Here is a 22332-nt window from a genome sequence, read left to right on the forward strand (position 1 = left end):
CTTTGACCATTCGGAAGCCTCCCAGACGGACAGACAGGCTCGGCCTTCGCAGCCTTGTATCGATGCCGGCTTGTGGCCCAGGCAATACAGGTCCCTGGTGTTGAAAAAGGTGCCATTCTGCAACTGGTACACGCACGTGACTTCCCGCCGCTGGAAGCCTCTCTCACAGGTGGCGGAGCAGGGCCCCCAAGGGCCTGACACCCATCTAGCAAACAGAATAACAGCAGCAGCAGCGATTAGCACGAAACTTAACAGGGTGGCAAGATCATTTTGTGACAGCAAGTGGAGGGGTGGCCTAGTGGTTGGAGCAGAGATGGCTGAGAACCACGGAAGCCCAGGGCGCAAATCCGTCTGCTGATCCTTGGGGAAAGTCACTTTACCCTCCCACTGCCTCAGACTTAGGGCCTGATTTACCAAGCATTTTCCCATACACAGAAAATGGGAGAACTCCTTAGACTGTAAACTCTCGGAGGGTAGAGAGACACCTCAGTCCCCGAGTAGAATGCATTTTAAAAGTGTCATGAAAAGCAGAATATAAATGAATTATTTTGCAGAGGTCATGAAGCAGCAGCAATACTGTAACACCACACCATCAAAATGGGATAAAATCTCACAAACAAATTTAGAAAGACTTCATTGCATGAGCATAAAGTTGCAATTCACTTCATGGCCTGGGCTCTCTGCCTCCCAGTGCGTGCACAGCAGAAGGCAATGACTTAGAAAAGCAGTCGCTGCGCTGCCTCCAGACCAGAGCAAAATCCATGGTCAAAGTCAACCCTCGGCCACCGCGACAATGGAAATGGAGAACAAACCTAGAATGTGTCTCTGACCTTTCAAATTCTTTATCCTATGGCAGGAGCTCCTGGGGGCCCTGCTGACCCATAACTGATCTTCCCTTCTGCCCATGGGACACCGTTATGTATTTATGAAATATGTGCGGCATTGTAAAACACAAATACTATAAATATAAAAAAGTAATATCTGAGTGAGATCCCTTCTTTCTCCAAATCCAGCAAGTCCCTAGCAGGAGCTCCATGAAGAATCCTGTGGGGTCTCTGCCCAACCCTCACGGGCTCAGTTTCAGGAACCGTTCTCTCGTGTCTGAATCACTCCTGCTCACAGTTTATAAACCTCTTGCAATTTCTGCAATACTCTTCCAAGGTGACACAGACAGGAAAACTGGTTCTTACCTGCTAATTTTCATTCCTGTAGTACCACAGATCAGTCCAGACTCCTGTGTTTTACCTCCCTGCCAGCAGATGGAGACAGAAAGTTTCACTGACACTGCACATAACCCACTGTGCCACCTGCAGTCCCTCAGCATTGACCTGTACCCAAGCCAAGATGACAGCAACAACCATAAATTTCTATGCAAGCTTCTAAGCAAATTCGCTCCCCTCCAATGAGCCGAAAGAAGGTGAAGTTGCCCAAAAAGACAAAAGAAAACTTGTTTCCCAAATTTAACATACGCGATCAGCACTGAAAACTTCCAATTCTGAACTGTATACAAAGCAACAGTACGAGCGGCGGACTCCCCTCCCCCCAGTAAATGGGCGGGTCTCTGGACTGATCTGTGGTACTACAGGAATGAAAATTAGCAGGTAAGAACCAAGTTTCCTCACCCTGTATGTACCCAGATCAGTCCAGACTCCTAAAATGTACCTGAGCGCCCTTAACTTGGGTGGGACGTGGAGAATTCCGCTCGTAGAACATGCTCACTAAAGCACATGGAAGCTGGAGCCCCGACATCCAAGCGATAATGCCTAGCAAAAGTGGGCAATGACTTCCCAGGAGCCACCCAGCTCCAGCAGCAGACACCCTTTAGAAATGCAAGTCGACTCAACCATGGAGACTGGGGCCAAGAGCCAGCATCTCGCTAAACACGCTTTGTGCATAAGCAAATTAAAACAGTCAGAAGACCTCTACTCCTCCTCAGTGCAAGTGCCTCTCTGCACCTCTGCAGGTGATAGTTGGAGGGGATTCCCCTATCTCTCCTGCTGACGCTGCTAGGGAATCGAAAATGGCCACCGTTTCTGTGCTGATGAGGAAAGCCTCAGTGCTAGACCCTAACATCCGTGAAGCTTGTTTTACCGGTGCTGCCATGTTTGACGCAGACCCCTGAATGCTTCTGCTGCACGCACACGCTGTTCCCCCTCACACCCGTGGCCCCGCCAGCACCTCAACGGCAAGCAGGGGAACAGTCCCTCAGTGCCCCGGAGCCAACACCCGGTCACAGGCAGAGAAGCTGCTGAAAAACCCCATCACTGAGCTGCTAAGGTAGCTTCCCAATCCAGAACCTCGCTGCTGCTGATTCCTCCAAGGAGTTCCTGGTTCTCTCTTGTTTTCACTCTCTGAGAACAAATAAAGATCCATAGAAACCAATACTTTCCTTTGGTGCAGGGGTTCAGGTTCCAGAAGCGCAGGCCGCATGGCAGATCAGAAAAGGGCCAGACTTGCAATACCAGCTTCCTAGAATGGAACACAGAGCTGCCAGCAGAAAATAAAGAGAATCAACCAAATTAAAAAAGGAACTGACTAAAAGAAAACAGCCGCCCTGAGCCTGTAGCTGCCCCAGCAGCCTCGTGAAGGGGAGGGATCTGGACCATCAGATTTACATCCCATGGATGAAAGGAGCCAGCGTACAAAAGGGTCACCAACCCCCAAGCTCGTCCACCTCAATCAGACAGAGAAGGACCCACTAGGACCCAAAAAGCCCCTGGGAGGAAGGCTCACAAATCCAAAGCAGTCTCCTGACTGCAGAACTGCAGGTTTTGCACCATCTACATCTGCTGGAGACAGAGAATTCCTGAGGGACTGCAGGTGGCGCACTGGGTTATGTACGGTGTCAGTGAAACTCTCTCTGTCTCCATCTGCTGGCAGGGAGGCAAAACCTAGGAGTCTGGACTGATCTGGGTATGTACAGGGAATACTGCATTTTCACAAAAATATTTGCAACCTGAAAGCTATTTTCGACAAATAATATTGTGTCGGATTCAGATAATTTTATCGGCATGACAAGTTTCCAAGTGCTGCCAAAGTAATATATAAATAATACATAAAATGATACAATTTAGGGGAAAACCTGTACAGAACAGCATTGCCAGAATGATAAAATTACAGTAACAAGGATGGGCCCCAGTTGCTGGGACTGGTCCATATTGTCCCTGGTCAGATTACATTGCTGGCCTGGTGGCAGGAGCCCAGATATTTTATTGCCCTGGCTGCTGTTCCCCCCGGAGGTTTTCCTGCTTGCTTTTTTGTGGATGGTCTCGATTTTCTCTGTCAGATTTGGGAAATATGCATTCCTGATATCTTTGCACAGCACAGGAGGAAATGCATTTCTGTTCCTGCATTGCCTGCCGAGTTTGGCTTCTTGGGGTTTCCAGTTCAGTTTTTGTCCGATCATTTCTATTTCTACTTGGGGTTCTGTATTTGCTGAGGGATCTGTTTGTCAGAGGTGAGATATTCTGCTAGTGGCTTGTTCCGTTTGCACCTCCAGCACGAGATCTATTGGGAGGTGCAGACTGTATGCATGCTATAGGATTTATAATGGGTAGAGAGGTCCGTCCCTGAATATCCCACATGGTTTCTTCCAGTAGAGGGAGTGCAAGGAACCCTGTAGGGAAAGCTCAGCCTTGTCTTGAACTTTACCAGGAGAGGAACAGGGGTAGGGAACTCTTGGTTTGGGTCTGGATCTTGGTCCAGGTCTGTTCCCAGTTACATGGAGATACTCTTCTCTACTCCACGTGTCTGGGGCAGCCAACACATCTGTATGTCTGAGGAACTTAGGGCTGCCAAGAACGCTTCCGGAGTGAAATCCAGCAAGCCCTGTGAGATAGCAAACTCCCAGGAACCCTTTATTCCTTTAATGCGCTTATATAATCTGCACGCTGTTCACCCCGGCACATCCTCGCTTGGGAAGGGAGTAGAGAGCCACGCATGCACATTGCAGTGGTGGACGGAGGCTCGTGCCCTACAGCGAGAAACTGAATGGATTAGAAATCCGTGCTCCGGACAGGAGGAACTTGCTCATAGGAAAAAAACAAAAATTAATGTCTGAAACCTGCTCTCTCTAACCCAGAGGAGCGGAAGAGCTGCGTCTGCGGTCAGAAACATTCATCCGCTTTCTACTCCAAGTGAAAGAAGAAGAAATCCAGCATGTGAGAGCGACTGGAGGCGACTTCGGGTGCTCCCCCCAGCGGAGGACCCTGGAGTCTGCTCTGCCCCCACCCCACACAGCGAGGGACAGCTGCATTTTTTGACTGGGAATATAATTTACATACGGCGCACGTTCTAATCTGCAGATGGACAGCGTTAGGCCCATGTCGATCTAAAGCCTTCACCCCCTCTTTGGCGGAGCCACGAAACAATATGGTTATGGCAGGCAGATGTGCTCGAGTCATTTCCAGTTTGCAAACCATGCTGCAGATGTTCTCCCACTTGTTGGCTGCCATCAGGGAAAACATTAAGATGCCCGCTGCCATTCTGCCTTTTACTGAACAATGAGGTCCTCGGCTACTGTGCAACCAAGAGACGCGGGCGAGCATGTGCTGGGATGGCTCCAAATGATACAACTATGGGAGGATTCAAGAGTTCAATGGCCGGGCAGAACTGCGATAATTCTAATATTTTGCATGAACTTTTGAGTGGCCCCCCCTGCGTCCAAACAGGATCCCAACAAAACCATACAGCCCCCGCTGGGGGCCTGAGCTGTACAAAAGCCTCCAGCGGGGAGAAAATAAAATGCATGGTCAATGTCATATAGGTAAATCCCGAGTCGCTGGGAGTGAAACTGACTTTCCCGTGCACCTACAGAGATTCAGAGGGAGAGCGAGTCTGACAGCCCAACTCCAAGGGGCAGAGCCTGCCTCATCCCCCTTTACAAATCTCTTGCTGCCGTCGCAAGACACAGAGCTTGAAAAGCAAAGAACCCTCCCAGTCCCTGAGTCCCTGCCTGCTGCTGAATTTGTGGCTCATTCCGAAGCCCAAATCGGTTACGTGTGTGACCCCTGCCCCGCTGTTAACAGAAAGCCCGGAGCAAGTCTCCGTCCAGACAGAAGCAGACAAATTTAACAATCTAAGAAAGCTTCATATCTGAGAATTCAAACTTTATGATTCTAGCACTTCACAAGTTAAAAAAAAAATCTTGCTTTTTCATGGTTGGTAAAAAATAGAGTTGAAATGCGGAGAAATGAACAAATACTTGTAAGCTTCAAGAGGGCCACACAGCCAAGGCTTTGGGTTACATTTTGGAAGCTAAAAAAATCCCATGTGTCCAGACTCTCCTGGTTTTGGAAATGCCTGACTTTTAAAGAGGCAACCTACAGATGTCATCCGCGCAGCCTCCATGCTTACATTACTGAGCACATCCCCCAGAATTCCTTTCTGCCCTGGGATTAACTCTTTGCGTGCTTCCAAACAAAATGCCAAGAAACAAGCCAATCGGCAAGGCCCTTAAATCGAGAAGGAAATTGAAAATCAAGAAATAAAGTCATTTCGGCGCCTAACTGTCCGCAAATTAAGGGAGGCGACGAATCTCAAACTGCCAGGGGACATAATTAAACTCATACAAGCAATCACAGCAGCAAGGCACACTTCCTAACTCATTAACACGGCCAGAATCCAACGTTGTCCTCAAGATGGTTTAGGAGGAAGTGGTGAGGAGGTGGAAGGATCTGAATCAACAGTTCTAGAACTCAAAAAATGAGGCGAAATGAGCAGGTTTATAAAAAAAAATAAATCTAACACACTTACAAGGAAAGTTCAGCCAAAACTGGGCACCTAATTATTAATTCTCTTCTCCTCTTGACAGGAACTGCAAAACTGCTCTTTGTAAGTGAATGACCGGTCCTCCCAGCGGCCAGGACCAAGGAGGTACAAAGTGAGTCACTGCGCAGATTTGCTCAGGCACCCAAAGGAGAGGATGGAGTGTAATACAATTTAATGCCATTCTACTAGTAACCCAGAACTCACCCCATGTTACAATAAATAATTAAATCTCAGAACTCACCCCATAAAACTACATAAATAATTAACATCCTCAGAACTCACCCCATGTTACAATAAATAATTAACATCCTCAGAACTCAGAACATCCCCAGAACTCACCCCATGTTACAATAAATAATTAACATCCTCAGAACTCAGAACATCTCCAGAACTCACCCCATGTTACAATAAATAATTAACATCCTCAGAACTCACCCCATGTTACAATAAATAATTAACATCCTCAGAACTCACCCCATGTTACAATAAATAATTAACATCCTCAGAACTCACCCCATGTTACAATAAATAATTAACATCCTCAGAACATCCCCAGAACTCACCCCATGTTACAATAAATAATTAACATCCTCAGAACTCAGAACATCTCCAGAACTCACCCCATGTTACAATAAATAATTAACATCCTCAGAACTCACCCCATGTTACAATAAATAATTAACATCCTCAGAACTCAGAACATCTCCAGAACTCACCCCATGTTACAATAAATAATTAACATCCTCAGAACTCACCCCATGTTACAATAAATAATTAACATCCTCAGAACATCCCCAGAACTCACCCCATGTTACAATAAATAGGGAAAACAGAATACATTAATCCAAACACAATTCAACTGTCAATCCTAGCTATTTAGCAATATCAGCAACACACACATTCATTAACATCATTACACAAATGTTATTAAACACACACTACAATAAAATTACATCAGCAAAAAAAATACGTCAAGACCTCAAATTAACATTCAAAATCCCAAACCTTCAGGCAGCATTCACACCTCTAAGGTGAGGGAGTCCTGGCCACTGCACAGCTCTGAGCGCGGAGCATGGCCCTGGCTGAGGATTGTCGTTGCTGGGCTGGGTGAGTTGGGAGGGGACGGTTTTTTATTTAGATTTAGATTCTGCTTTTCAGCACTTCAAAGTGGATTGCATTCAGGTACTGTATTAATACAGGAGAGAAAAAAGGGGTAGTCCTGGCGCCGTAGGCCAACAGAGGCCGGCTCCAGCTGAACTGGAGGCTTAAAGGATGAGGAGGAAACCAGAAAAGAAAACATTCGCTCTGTCGCCGTCACCCAGAGAGAGCTCGTGCACCAGCAATAATCCCAACTTAACTCCCATTGCATTATAAAACACTTAAGAGCACTGAATCTGCCGTCCTCTCTCCCCCTGTCTGGAGAACAGATGCGCCTTTGAGAGGAATCGTCTCTCTCTGTATCTGCCCAGAACACACACAGCAGCCTCTCAGAGCTCAGTTCTGCTCGTGTCTTCGGAGGAGCCTCAAACATCCACTTTCAACTTTGCTAATCCTAAACAGACCTGGGAAAGGCCTTTGCTCCACCCTCCTGCTGCCTGTGCTGCCCTTCCCTAGGGCCGGGGGCAGATGTTGGCCAAGAGCATCCTTACAAGGGAGGCATGGGGACGTTTTCCTGCACCGTTTGGGGTGCAAAAAATGGGCAGAAAAAGATAAGACTAGAATTTCAGAGAAAGATTGCAGGGCCCATCCCGCCTGCCATACTACGGGGCCCCTGGTGGTCCTCTGGCTTCATCCCTTATTGCCGCAGAGTGAGGCCTATGGTCCTTCTTCCCCTACAGAAGAATGAACCCAGGGAGAGCAGTTTACTCCCTCACAGCAGGGGATACTCGCCTCCCCACTGCTGGATTCCCCGGGGACACTTACTGCTAGTAAAAGTCTGTGTGGCCCTCTCCACTCACTAGAGTGAATCTCTAGAGGACTGGAACAAAAGGCAAGTTTTATCCCTTTCCAAACTCCAGACTACTTCAGCGAGATGAGAGACTGGACTTCCCTCACACTCAAATCCTACCCTTCTGAACAGAACTCTCTAGGACCTCTCTCGCCAAACCCAGGACCGTACCACTTTGGGCTTTCCTAGAGGGGAGTAAAATCCACTCACTGTTACCATCCTCGATATGTCCTCCACAGGGAGGGGCACAGGCCTAGTGAAAGACCCATAGGCCCCTGTACACAGAATTATCAGGCAATGCACAGCTTTAGGACCTCCTTAAATTCACAGTTTAATCATGTCATTTTTTCTTTTACATTTTGAATAAAAAGAAATCTACACTCATGCACAAATAAATCTCTCAAAGAGAAAAGCTAGTTTGAAAAACTACCAAAACAATCCAAGCTGGACATCTTGATTAGATTTTAGGCACAATACAAGCCCTACACCAAGTAAAAGAAAAGACGTTTCTTTTAATCAACTGCACATGTCAGGGACTCTGACAAGCCAGGGAATTTCTATTAATAATCCATTAGCATCCGTAGATCTTTCAGGCAGGGCCTAATGTCACTGGGGTGCACTGCTGAAGGGGAATTTCAGCAGTGTGCACTGCCAAGGGGGAGTGGCCTAATGTCAGCAGTGCGCACTGAAGAAGGGGAATGACCCCAGGTAAGTGATGTTCTCTGCCAAGGAGGAGTGGCCTAATGTCAGCAGTGCGCACTGCTGAAGGGGAATGACCTAACGTAAGTGATGTTCTCTGCCAAGGAGGAGTGGCCTAATGTCAGCAGTGCTCACTGCTGAAGGGGAATGACCTAACGTAAGTGATGTTCGCTGCCAAGGAGGAGTAGCCTAATGTCAGCAGTGCTCACTGCTGAAGGGGAATGACCTAACGAAAGTGATGTTCGCTGCCAAGGAGGAGTGGCCTAATGTCAGCAGTGCTCACTGCTGAAGGGGAATGACCTAACGAAAGTGATGTTCGCTGCCAAGGAGGAGTGGCCTAATGTCAGCAGTGCGCACTGAAGAAGGGGAATGACCTAACGTAAGTGATGTTCTCTGCCAAGGAGGAGTGGCCTAATGTCAGCAGTGCTCACTGCTGAAGGGGAATGACCTAACGAAAGTGATGTTCGCTGCCAAGGAGGAGTGGCCTAATGTCAGCAGTGCTCACTGCTGAAGGGGAATGACCTAACGAAAGTGATGTTCGCTGCCAAGGAGGAGCGGCCTAATGTCAGCAGTGCTCACTGCTGAAGGGGAATGACCTAACGAAAGTGATGTTCGCTGCCAAGGAGGAGTGGCCTAATGTCAGCAGTGCGCACTGAAGAAGGGGAATGACCTAACGTAAGTGATGTTCTCTGCCAAGGAGGAGCGGCCTAATGTCAGCAGTGCTCACTGCTGAAGGGGAATGACCTAACGAAAGTGATGTTCGCTGCCAAGGAGGAGTGGCCTAATGTCAGCAGTGCGCACTGAAGAAGGGGAATGACCTAACGTAAGTGATGTTCTCTGCCAAGGAGGAGTGGCCTAATGTCAGCAGTGCTCACTACTGAAGGGGAATGAACTAACGTGAGTTCACTGCCAAGGAGGAGTGGCCTAATGTCAGCGGTGCTCACTGCTGAAGGGGAATGACCTAACGTAAGTGATGTTCACTGCCAAGGAGGAGTGGCCTAATGTCAGCAGTGCTCACTACTGAAGGGGAATGAACTAACGTAAGTGAGTTCACTGCCAAGGAGGAGTGGCCTAATGTCAGCAGTGCGCACTGAAGAAGGGGAATGACCTAACGTAAGTGATGTTTGCTGCCAAGGAGGAGTGGCCTAATGTCAGCAGTGTGCATTGCAGAAGGGGAATGACCTAACGTGATGTTCACTGCCAAGGAGGAGTGGCCTAATATCAGCAGTGCACACTGTGCATAGGAAAGTTAGCAAAAATGTTTGGAAGTTACACCAATTTTCAATGTGGACTTACAAGCATAAGTAAGCTTTGAAAACTGTTCCACTGAATCTACACACACAAATTACAGCTGCAAAATTCTCCAGACAACCTGTCCATGAAAGTTATACGTCAAATTTTCAAAATCCAAAGTATGTACATAGGTACATTTGGGGTTTTCTGCAATTTCTGGGCATGGAAGGCCCTTAGAGAATCCTTTGGTGGAATCTCTTCCACTACTGTCCATTATTGGTTGGTGTATTCCTACACCAGGGGTGGCCATCTCCGGTCCTCGAGTGCCACAAACAGGCCCGGTTTTCAGGATATCCACAATGCCTCCAATCTCCTGCATATTCATTGCAGATATCCTGAGAACCGGGCCTGTTTGTGGCTCTCGAGGACCGGAGTTGGCCACCCCTGCCCTGGATCCTCTTCTCGTTCTCCTTTAAACTCGTTCCCTCAGTGCTCTGATCGCCTCCCATTGCTCTCAGCACCATCTTTTCGCTGATGGCCCCTACACAGAGGAAGTTTCACCTGGAATCAGTCTCAACATCGCCGCATGGAAAAATTGTTTTACCTTCCCTCCCAAAACCACTGCCCCCCATCCAGTTTCTGTCTCCATGAATAACACTGCTCACTGCTATCCTATCTGTCCCCTCACGCCACATTCTTGGGGTCATCTTCTACTGCTCCCACACTCTCTCGTTTTCTGCACACATCCAAAACACTACTAAAATGTACCACGTTTTTCGCTGTAACATCGCCCGAGCAGGAGCAGGCTTATGCATGGTTGGTGTATTTTACAACATACATGCGGAAGTGCACACCCAATTTAAAATTCCAGTGTATATTCGCTAGCAAGTGCTGCTTCTTCAGGAGATGCTTCATACCAGCATTTGTCAGATGCTCTCCACATGCTTCCCTCAATTGCTATCCTTACCGCAATGCAATGCAATGCAATGCAAACTGGCTGCAAACGGCATCAGAAGACAGCACCTTCAATTCATTCATTTTCTGGGTCAAAAATACTACCAAACTCTTATACTATTATGCACACACTTGCAAGAACCTAATTAAATGCGATAACTTATCTTAAGAATGTTCGACGCCACTCGGTGCCTCCTTAGCTGTGTTCAGTCTGTACATGCCCAACCAGACATAGGCACACGATATGGCAAAAAGCCTGCCTCAAGGGTTCATTACTAGTGTTCTGTGTTCTAAACATTTTCAAAAATGGCGGCTAGATCAACCTTTCCAGTTGCTCCTTTCAGTTTTTTCCTGACCATTTTCCTCATTTTATTATAGTCTCCCTTATGGAAGTTAAACGCTGTCGCAGTAGATTTCCTTAATGTCCTTCCTCCAGTTATCAAGTCAAGTTTGACCTTATTATGATCACTGTTGTCAAGTGGCCCCCAACACAGTTACCTCTCACACCACATCCTGTGTTCCACGAAGCATTAGGTCTAAACTAGCTCCCTCTCGTCAATTCTTATACCATCTGCTCCATGAAGCATTTATTTCATCTTAGTCACTTTACCTCCTTAGCACGTCCTGACATTACATTTGCCCAGTCAATACTGGGGTAATTGAAATCATGCATTATTACTGTGTTGCTAATTTTGCTAACATTTCATTTTCTGTCTGTTCATTCTGGCCAGATGGATGGTAGTACATCCCCCACTGCTATTCTGTTTCCCTTCTCGCATGGAATTTCTATCCATAAAGATTCTACAGTGCATTTTGTTTCCTGCAGAACTTTTCTCATGTTTGACTCAGTGCTCTCTAACATGTAGCACCACCCTTATACCAATTTGATCCATCTTATCAGTGTGATATAATTTGTACCCTGGTGTCAGGGTCCCATTGGTTATCCTCCTTCCAAAGGGTTTTGAGGCAGAGGAGTCAGAAGGGCCATCAGCACAGACGTTAAGGGACGAGAAATACAGTTCAAGGAAGGAGGCATGCCACATGCAAAGGACAATGAAAAGCCAACGGGAGCCACATTTGTCTATTGCATGCTTCCACTTCAAGAGAAGTTTGGGACTCCGCAGATAAGACCGGTCAATGTCTTGGGTTACTATTATTATTATTATTATTTTTTTTTTTACAGTAGGTTTGACAATAATCATTGAGGGATCCCTCAGATAATGCAGTTTCTCAGCCTCCTCTTTGCACCTCAGCATATTTATGAGGCCAGCAGCAAAACCCAGGGCTGTTACCAGAGCCCAGCCCTCTACTCCTTTAAAGCAGCTTCTCGAGTTACTGCTCTGCCACACCTGCTGCCCCTGGTGGGGGAAACTGGCAGGTGACATCTGATGGTGGTAACAGGTTGCCATACCACCCCCAGCCACTGCAGCTCGGGATAAAAACACCAGGAATCCAGCGGAATAAATGCAGCTGCTGACACGGCCCAGCAGGATCCAACACTAACATTCCTGTCTGATTGCCTTTATAAACACTGTGCATTATTTTCCAGTACGGGCATTCATGACTTGAGAGAGCAGCGAGCTCGTTCTCCTGCAGTGTCCTATTGCAGCACGATCGCTGGCTCTGACTTTCACGGACCTTTTTCACTGCTGCACAGTGACAAAGGCTCCTGTTAAAAAGCGATCTTGTGGCTGACTCTTGAGGTCCAGGGGTAGGTGCTCTGCACCGTACTTACAGGAGCCTCACATTTTGGCCCACAGTGGAGGTGATGCCGTGAAGCACTGGGGAGGCCACCACTGCACTGGGGATCGCTCTCAAAGACAACCCCTGGCCAGACAGGCATCCTGAAGTAGCCAGCGTATGCTTTCTGGGTAAACGGGCTAAACAGGGAACTAAAAAGAAAAAAAAAAGCAAACTTCAGGTTGTCTGTGTGTGTGTGGCTGCTCAACGATGCCAACAGAGTGCTAAGTTGTTGCTTTAAAAAAAAAAAAAAAAAAGCTTTACACACACACACACACACACACACGCACACACACATTCCATTCCTGCTTCTTGTAAATTGAATTAAGAAGTTCAAGATGATTCTTATGAGGACAGAGCACAAACGCACTAGAGCTTGGTTTGAAAGTTAGGGCAAGCCCTCTGCTCTACGAGGGTCTGTCTCTGCTCACAGAGAGGCCCGGTGCCGCAGAAGAGGCTCAGTGTCTGGGTGGGCACAGCCAAGAGGAAATTTAAGCTCCAAAGAGACAAAGAATGTGCTTCTGCACAGTTTCCAGCTGAAGCATGTTAAAGCCCCATAGTGTGGTCTGCGTGGAGAAGGCGGTAAACGATATCAGACCCGCCTGTGGCTTGGAGGCTCATTCACTGCTCCCTCCCAGCTCGAACGCATCAAACCTCCTCAGACTGCCTGCCCAGGAATGGGGACAAGCCACCACCTTTAGCCCACTTATTACATGTTTAAAACTTAAGAGATGGTGCTGAATGCTTTTAAAATTAACAGAGCAGGGATCTAGGGCAAATGGTAGCCTGGGTGAAAATCCACCTCCCCAACTGAAAGCACCCCCCCCCCCCCCCCCCCGCCTCTCTTCAGCCATGGCAGGATGAGGTCACACCCAGAGAGGCCGGCAGGGATCAAAGTGACTTCTGAACAGAGGAAACCCTGGAGGGTCACCGAGGATCAACACTGCACGGACTCCCTCTTGAATAGACCTGCTGCGTCTTAGAGCGACAGAGGATGAGAGCTACCACTTGACCGCTTCTCGAGGCTGGCGTCACAAGAGTCCACTGAAAGAAGTGGTTTGAAAGCGAAGCCTGTCCATGCGATTCCCAGCAAGTAAAGCAGCAGCGGCAGGAAAGAACAGCTCTAGCAATCAGCCCTGCTGCCCTTCCAGGACAAACGCACGAGCTGATAGCAGGTGACGTGGAGCTGGAATGCTTGTGCCTACCACACAGTTCATAAACCCAAGAAACGCAACGAGGCAAACCGTTCAAATTAAAAGCAGCCTCACCTACAGAGCTGCAGACAACGCAAGCCCAAGGCTGAGCCAGGCGGATTTCAGCCAGGCTCGTGCTCGTTGGGGAAACCAGATTCTTCACATTTTTCCTGGTGGGTTAGGGGAGAAAGCCGAAGTGGAGTCACAAAAATCTGACGTAGACACGAAGAATCCAACCACACAACTTTCCAAAGATTCCACCCAAAATCCAAAAACCCCATGTGGAATCCATTCACATTTACAAGAACTGATTTGAAATCGGTGAAGTTTTCGTTAGCTATGCATGGGTACAGGAGGACACATAAGAGATGCCCTACTGGGTCAGACCAAGGGTCCATCAAGCCCAGCATCCTGTGTCCAACAGTGGCCAAGCCACTCGCCTGACCAGAAGCAAAGGGGACTTGAAAGAATAGGCAAGGATCTGTGAGCTAATCTTCAGCGCAAATAAGTGAGACTGGGGCAGAAGGAACCTTACACCCAGTACTGGGCAGAACTCAGCATGCACAGGCATTAGTAGGAAGGTCTAAAGTGATGTCTGTAATTTATAAATTGCGCAGTGGGAGCCGCACAGATTATAAGAAACTGCTCATCTCTGCCCCAGAAGTACACGGTGCACGATTCAGAACCAAGCACTTATTTTATGCAGGGATGCGCAAGGTCTGAACACGCGTTTTATAAAGGTGCATGTAATAACCCCAGCTTTATGCCAAGCACCTGTTCACCCACACCACCCTCCCTACCCAAAAACTGCAGTCAGGTTTAATTTCCATGACTTACAGTAATTAACAGGTGTAGACGCACGCGCAGGTGTCCGATGAGCTCCGCGCTTGCTTGGTGACCCCGCCCTGCAATGCCCTCTCTCTCCCCCCCCCCGCAGCAGCGGACGTACGCGCATGCGTCCAGCCATCTGAAAAGCCGCTTGGCCTATGCACAAACCCCGCGTTAAGTCTTTGAAGGTTCACCTTGAAAGGGGGCGCAGGGATGGAGCGATCGACAGAATGCAAAGGTTGATTGAGACTCCTGCGTCTAAGGGCAGGGACGTGAAAGGGGCTCTGAAATCCAACGCGCCATGGCCACCTGGAAGGGTGTTGTTCCCCGATGCAGACCACGGAAACGGGGCCTGCGTGGAATCAGAGGAGACGCTCCCTTCCATGTTCCATCCCTAGGCCGAGGGAGGGACCATTTGCACAGGACTCTTCCTGATTTAAGCAACGTGACAATCCGGGAAGTTTTACCTAAAACCTGGGAAGTATCCTTTTTTTTCACTTTATGGAGTCTTTACTTTAATATGGAAATTTAAAAACAAAAAAAAAGGACTTTGAGGGCATTGGTTAAAAGGCAACCGAAGGTGGTGGCGGTTACTGAGGCCTCCTTTCCATGTATGAGGTATGCAGTGACCACAGGGTTATTCGATTTATTCTCTTCCGAGCTTTCCACTGCCGTTTTGTTACTTGGAAAACAGGGCAAGACGCAGCAAAGCATTAGAAACAAAAGGGAAAAATGCAAAGGTGAAAGCAGCTGCCCCAATTTCAGTGGCGCTCCCAACTAATTCACCTTTAAAGCATCAATTAATCCAAATTTACCAATATTCAGCAAACTGCGAAATAATTATTAATAATAACTAACAGGTCAGATCAGAGATTCCCAAACCTGGTCCTCAAGAATCCTCCTCAGGTCTGCTTTTCAGTGACTGTTCCCGAGATATATTTGCAGACATTTGCTCCAATAACCAGGCTCATTCGTGTCATTAGGCCACCCTTACAGTCAGGCTCTTGGGGGATCAGGTTTGGGAAGCATCCATCCAAAGCACAGGTGAAGAGATCCAGTCCCTGACCTCCCCCTAGAGGTCTGGTTAGCAACAACTAACGTTCAGGACCTAAGCATGTCCATCATCCAGGACAGATGGGGGAATGTGACAGAGACCTTCAAAAGCCTTCCCAGAGGGAACAACGCTCTCAAACAATAAGTCACCGCTCGAAGCTCCAGGGAGGAGGCTCAGGAGCAACATCAGGAAATAGTTCTTCATGGAGAGGGTGGTGAACGTATAGAACGGGCTCCCGGGGAGGTAGCGGAGACAAATAGTGACTGGGTTAAGCCTCGTTGCAAATAAGAGAAGGAAAGACCAGAGATCATTGGAGTCTCTGGCCTTGCACCAGGAAAGAAAACAGGGTAGACTGGGTGGGTCTTACAGTCCTCGTACTCCTTGTGCCCATATTTCTCCGAGTTATATTTGCACACGTTTGACCTTAGAACTGGATCATTTGCATATTTTGGTTTAACGTTGACCTGTTTGTAGCAGGCTGGCTACCACGTTTCGGGCTTCTCACGGGGCCTTTCTGTGCAGTACAGAGCAGCTTTGACCTCGCTGGTAGTGAGCGATGGTGCGGGATCAGACTCTTACCGTGACTGGCAGGGGTGCGCATTGCACCGCTGCACCTGAGCTTCTGGGCGGGTGACCTCTTGGCAGCTGCTGTCGTTCACAAAAGTCATGGTCTTGTTAATGATCCTGGTGCAGGAGACAATGGTTCTGCGTTCACCTGAAGGAAAAAGCACAAGGCTGCTGAGTGGCAATCTTATTTTGCCTTTTTTTTTGTGATTTTAGAAAGCATATTAGGAACCACAGTGTATCCTAAGTGGGCAGAGTACAGCGCTCTAAAATCTGACGGTGCAGATTCTAATCCCACCCCCACCATGCTCCGTGATGTTCAAAAAAATCACAAATAAACTTAATTTCTTGACTCACATCTGTTAACAATCTACCAGGGCTCACACTCGGAGTGTGTGCCTTCAACATATGATTTATTTTGTGTAGTTCTGTGAGCACTGCGGGGGCTCTGGCAAAAACTGAAATTGTTATTTTGTGATTTCCTTTACTAGTAACATAGAGGGTAGGTCTCAAACAGCTGCTGAATGGGTACGGTGGCCGGCTAATTTCACCTGAAAATCTAGCCAGACAAAACTTGACCCTCTAGATTTAGGCCAGTTCTATGCAGAGGTGAACCTCTAAATCAGCACTCACCATTAACAACAAAAAGCCAACAACTGCCCCTTCTGGCACCTGATTAGCAGGTCTTAAAAACACCCGGAGCTGCATTTCCTCTCTGCTCCCCACTCTCTCCCAGCACTGCATTATAGATTTTGAATCTCACCTAAACCACAATGGTGCTGCCTCCCTTGCTCCAGCACATTATCATTTACAAAACACAAACAACAAAATAATGGAAAATTGTGATCTCCCTCCGCAACTGCAGCTCTCTGAACACGCCAAACTCACCCCAAGGGGCACCCAGCAGAGGCTCTTCCCTCCTGCTGGCTCCGTGTCCAGTGTTGCTGGTCGCAAACCATCGACTCAATAATTCTAAGATACTTTAGCTGCACTGGAATCTGCCCCGGCTACGGTTCTGGTGCCGCACCATGCAGGAAACAACAGCTCACACCTTGCACCCCTTACACCTTGAATTCCACCCGTAGCTGTCGTGAATCGACCGGGACCCGCCTAAGGCCACGAGCGCTGCCCCCATGGCATTTCCAGATCCCGAGGGTCGACTAAACGGAAGAATGGCCCAGGAACTGAAGCAAGCGCGGGGCTCCCTGCGAACATAGTGCGCCCATTGCGGCTGACTGGGAGTGCCGCAGCTTGCACATTCACGGCGATGCCTACGTGACAGCACGCAACTTCCATTCTTTTTAAGCTCCACTGGTTGCCCCGTCAAGTGGCAGATTTTTCTCCAGCTTTGCTTTGAGCCATCTTCAAGCTAATTCACGGCGTCACTGACTGCTGGGTGAGCTCAGTCCTCAGGATCTAGCGGCCCTCCTGGTCCTCGAGATCAGACGGAAAAATCCTCTTAGGAGGTTTCATCGCTAAAAGTGGCACACTTGATCGTCACGAGGGACAGAGCGTTCTCAGCAGCTGGCCCCAGCTCCTGGTCTGCGAGAAATCTTTTAAGAAGGCCTTAAAGACCTGTATTCAGAAAGGCACTCGTAGACCCTATAATAATCAGTCAATCATTTCTGAAGTGCAGCAAAGGAAACTTCTTTATACGTTTGTTATGTTTTATTTGTCCACTTTTATTATGTATGTTTTGATCTGGTAGCCACATAGACCTTGGTGGCAAATGCGGGTTATAAATTTTAATAAAGTGAGCTGATGAACTTTAGAAAAAAACTAAAGACATGGTTAATGATTAATGGAGTTTGTGGTGGCTGAGTTGGAGCTGTGTGTTGAGTGGAAATGGGGGAGGGGGGGTGTCTGAAAATTATTTTGTGTTATTTTATTGTTTTATGTCTGTATATTTATTATATTGCTTTATGATGTATGATCTTGTTCTTTGCTCCTCGTGCATAAAACTATTTTAAAGCCCCCTAGCCTTCTCCTTTCTAGTGCATCAGTGTTCTGAGATGTAGCCGGGAGGGAGTGGCGTGGGCGAGCGTTACAGGAGACAGGGCGGCTCTGCGCTGCATGCATCTGCCTCTCCTATGCGTATACGGTAACCAGAAAGATGTTTTTACCTCCCCCGCACTGCACGCTGCAGCCTTCCCATCCGCTGTGGGTCCAGATGTACAAGGGCTCTGGCTGCTGCTTCTCTGGGTGGCTGCGTGGCTGACTGGAGAGGTTCACAGGGACGGTGTATTCGTAGTGGATTTCATAGTTCTGGTCATGGAAGAGGAGCACCTGTTCGCGCAGAGCAGAGAAGACATTCAGATACACTCCGATAGTTACAAAAAAAGAGAAAAGGAAAAAGCCTCTGTTGCAGTGTGAAACTCTGATCTGATCCAGAATATTCCTGGACAGGAACAGAGCCTCGCTCAGACTGCCAACAATGTACTACCATCCCCCACCCCGAATACAATCCACGCTCTGTGCATGCAATCTGGAAAAGCAATGTCCGCACCGCTCAGCAAGCTGCACGCTCTTCCAAAAGAGAAGGCAGGATGGTGAAGGCCTTTTTTTTTTTCTTTTTTAATTTCGGCAAAGGCCTATCCTGCTTTTTTTTCATTCCGCCTTAAAAAAAAAAAAATAAATCTTTTTTTTACCCCAATGCATTTCAGTGGGAGAGTAAACCATCTCGTTCGGAGGACTGCGTGCGGCAAGTAACACGTTCGGAGGAGGGACCGCATGCGGCGTTATTATAAAGTAACACGTTCGGAGGACCGCGTGCGGCGTTATTATAAAGTAACACGTTCGGAGGAGGGAGCGCGCGGCGTTATTATAAAGTAACACGTTCGGAGGAGGGACCGCGCGGCGTTATTATAAAGTAACACGTTCGGAGGAGGGACCGCGTGCGGCGTTATTATAAAGGAACACGTTCGGGGGAGGGACCGCGTGCGGCGTTATTATAAAGTAACACGTTCGGGGGAGGGAGCGCGCGCGGCGTTATTATAAAGTAACACGTTCCGAGGAGGGACCGCGCGCGGCGTTATTATAAAGTGACACGTTTGGAGGAGGGACCGCGCGCGGCGTTATTATAAAGTAACACGTTCGGGGGAGCGCATGCGGCGTTATTATAAAGTAACACGTTCGGAGGAGGGAGCGCGTGCGGCGTTATTATAAAGTAACACGTTCGGGGGAGCGCGCGCGGCGTTATTATAAAGTAACACGTTCGGAGGAGGGAGCGCGCGCGGCGTTATTATAAAGTAACACGTTCGGAGGAGGGAGCGCGCGCGGCGTTATTATAAAGTAACACGTTCGGAGGAGGGAGCGCGTGCGGCGTTATTATAAAGTAACACATTCGGGGGAGCGCATGCGGCGTTATTATAAAGTAACACGTTCGGAGGAGGGACCGCGCGCGTCGTTATTATAAAGTAACACGTTCGGGGGAGCGCGTGCGGCGTTATTATAAAGTAACACGTTCGGAGGAGGGAGCGCGTGCGGCGTTATTATAAAGTAACACGTTCGGAGGAGCGCGTGCGGCGTTATTATAAAGGAACACGTTCGGGGGAGGGAGCGCGTGCGGCGTTATTATAAAGTAACACGTTCGGAGGAGGGACCGCGTGCGGCGTTATTATAAAGGAACACGTTCGGGGGAGGGAGCGCGTGCGGCGTTATTATAAAGGAACACGTTCGGAGGAGGGACCGCGTGCGGCGTTATTATAAAGGAACACGTTCGGGGGAGGGAGCGCGTGCGGCGTTACTATAAAGTAACATGTTCGGAGGAGGGACCGCGCGCGGCGTTATTATAAAGTAACACGTTCGGAGGAGGGACCGCGTGCGGCGTTATTATAAAGTAACACGTTCGGGGGACCGTGTGCGGCGTTATTATAAAGTAACACGTTCGGAGGAGGGACCGCGTGCGGCGTTATTATAAAGTAACACGTTCGGGGGAGCGCGCGGGGCGTTATTATAAAGTAACACGTTCGGAGGACCGCGTGCGGCGTTATTATAAAGTAACACGTTCGGGGGAGCGCGCGCGGCGTTATTATAAAGTAACACGTTCGGGGGGAGCGCGTGCGGCGTTATTATAAAGTAACACGTTCGGAGGAGGAAGCGTGCGGCGTTATTATAAAGTAACACGTTCGGGGGAGGGACCGCGCGCGGCGTTATTATAAAGTAACACGTTCGGGGGAGCGCGCGCGGCGTTATTATAAAGTAACACGTTCGGAGGAGAGAGCGCGCGGCGTTATTATAAAGTAACACATTCGGAGGAGCGCGTGCGGCGTTATTATAAAGTAACACGTTCGGAGGAGGGACCGCGTGCGGCGTTATTATAAAGTAACACGTTCGGGGGAGCGCATGCGGCGTTATTATAAAGTAACACTTTCGGAGGAGGGACCGCGTGCGGCGTTATTATAAAGTAACACGTTCGGGGGAGCGCGTGCGGCGTTATTATAAAGTAACACGTTCGGAGGAGGGACCGCGTGCGGCGTTATTATAAAGTAACACGTTCGGAGGAGGGACCGCGTGCGGCGTTATTATAAAGTAACACGTTCGGAGGAGGGAGCGTGCGGCGTTATTATAAAGTAACACGTTCGGAGGAGGGACCGCGTGCGGCGTTATTATAAAGTAACACGTTCGGAGGAGGGACCGCGTGCGGCGTTATTATAAAGTAACACGTTCGGGGGAGCGCGCGCGGCGTTATTATACAGTAACACGTTCGGGGGAGCGCGTGCGGCGTTATTATAAAGTAACACGTTCGGGGGACCGCGTGCGGCATTATTATAAAATAACACGTTCGGGGGAGCGCGTGCGGCGTTATTATAAAAGAGACGTTTATCATCTCAATATGGGAATACAAGCGGTGAATCTGGGCTCCAGATGAAACCAATTTTGAGCAATTTTGAAGCCACGTCTTAAAGGTTTTTCCCCCTTTGGTGTGCAAGTGATTTCGAATGAAGGCCACAACGGTTTTTCCAGACGCTTCCAGCTTTTTCTTGACCGATAAGCACATTCTGCTATTGTTTGCAGAACGGTGTCCTGCGTGGAGAAGCTGCTGACCAATCCTTCCTGACCGGATGAAAGCACCTTGTCCAGCGCACAGTGCCAGAGCCCTCCCCCATGCCACGCCGATATCTACAGAAATGAATTCAAAGCCTAAAGTGCCACCCCAACCAAAAACGAACCAGAGAGACGAAATGCGCAGGACGCAGACAAAGGCTCAGGCAGCCGGAAGCTCTGTGGGTGTAGAAGTACTTTTTGCATTCACTGCCCTTCAGAGGAGAAAAGTGCGCACATACATTTGATTTTCAAACATGTATGCAACGCAGTCAGTGCTCCCACTGGAGACCACGTAAAGTCCATGCACACGTTTTATCCGCACAAGCACCTGCTCGTCAAACACAAAACGGCGTGGTACGTGCAGCAAGCTGAAAGGTACGTGGGCGCTTTGTCAGTTACGTGGCTTACTGAATAAGCCTATGACAAGCTATGTTTGCAGACAGTTAGAAATGGCACAGCCACTGTTTGAGAATTGGGAGATTTGTACTAACGACAGCGAGAGCAAGAGTCCACCATTTTGTATTATGCAACACCAAGACTGAAGACAGAGTCTTCAGAACACCCCTGGATGCAGAAATACCTATTTCAAAACGCTGAGCCAGCGTCAGGGATTCATCATGTCACCAGGTTGCTATTAACCTCAACATTAAATCACGGTAGGATTCGCCACTAGAGATGTGGTTCGTTTATCACGAATTAGGCAATTTCAACGAAATTGCCTAATTCGTCGTGGGTCGGGGGCCCCGAACCCCGAAACTGATTTTCCCCGAACCAAGAGGAAAATTAGTTTTTCGGGTTTGTACGGGGGGAGAGGCACATTTAATTTTTAAAAAATAAAAAACCACCCCAAGCATTACAATTTACTGTAATAAAACCCCCGCCCCACCATCCTGATCCCTCCCCAAGACTTACTAACATCCCTGGTGGTCCAGCGGGGTCCCGCGAGGGATTTCTCGGGCTTTCCGGCCTGCCTCGCATCAAAATGGCGCCGATAGCCTTTGACCTACTGAGCGTGCAAGCCAAACTTTGATGCTGCGTCTCTTGGGGAACTCAAGAAGCATGCAAGGTTACCATCAGGTGCAGGGGCGTTTTGGTGGGTCCCTTGGCGGAGATCTTCTCCCACAGTCCTCTTCGCACGTAGCGGACAGTCGTGCCCGCGATCTGGAACTCGCCAGGAAGCTCGATTTTCCAGTCGCTGTTGATGGATTTCTTGCCGTTGTCTTTCAGAGCTGGAAAAAAAAGGCAAACGCCACAGATTGAAGGCTCACTAAAGCTTCCGTCACTCACCTCAATCGGCGGGAAGT

At 48.5% G+C, this 22332-nt stretch overlaps 1 protein-coding gene across 5 annotated transcripts in view; it reads right to left on the reverse strand.

Moving 5' to 3' along the window:
* The window catches only part of ADAMTS17 (ADAM metallopeptidase with thrombospondin type 1 motif 17), a 161260-nt gene that overhangs the window by 23528 nt on the left and 115400 nt on the right, over positions 1 to 22332 (reverse strand). For all 5 annotated transcript variants that reach the window (XM_029575629.1, XM_029575631.1, XM_029575630.1 and 2 more), the window contains 4 exons: positions 22100 to 22257; positions 18106 to 18268; positions 15998 to 16133; positions 1 to 205 (listed from right to left, as the gene is read on the reverse strand). In XM_029575629.1, coding sequence (XP_029431489.1) covers positions 1 to 205; positions 15998 to 16133; positions 18106 to 18268; positions 22100 to 22257 — 662 coding nt within the window. The remainder of the gene's footprint in view (positions 206 to 15997; positions 16134 to 18105; positions 18269 to 22099; positions 22258 to 22332) is intronic.

Source organism: Rhinatrema bivittatum, chromosome 13 (assembly GCF_901001135.1).
Source record: "Rhinatrema bivittatum chromosome 13, aRhiBiv1.1, whole genome shotgun sequence".
In the NCBI taxonomy this organism is placed as follows: Eukaryota; Metazoa; Chordata; class Amphibia; order Gymnophiona; family Rhinatrematidae; genus Rhinatrema; species Rhinatrema bivittatum.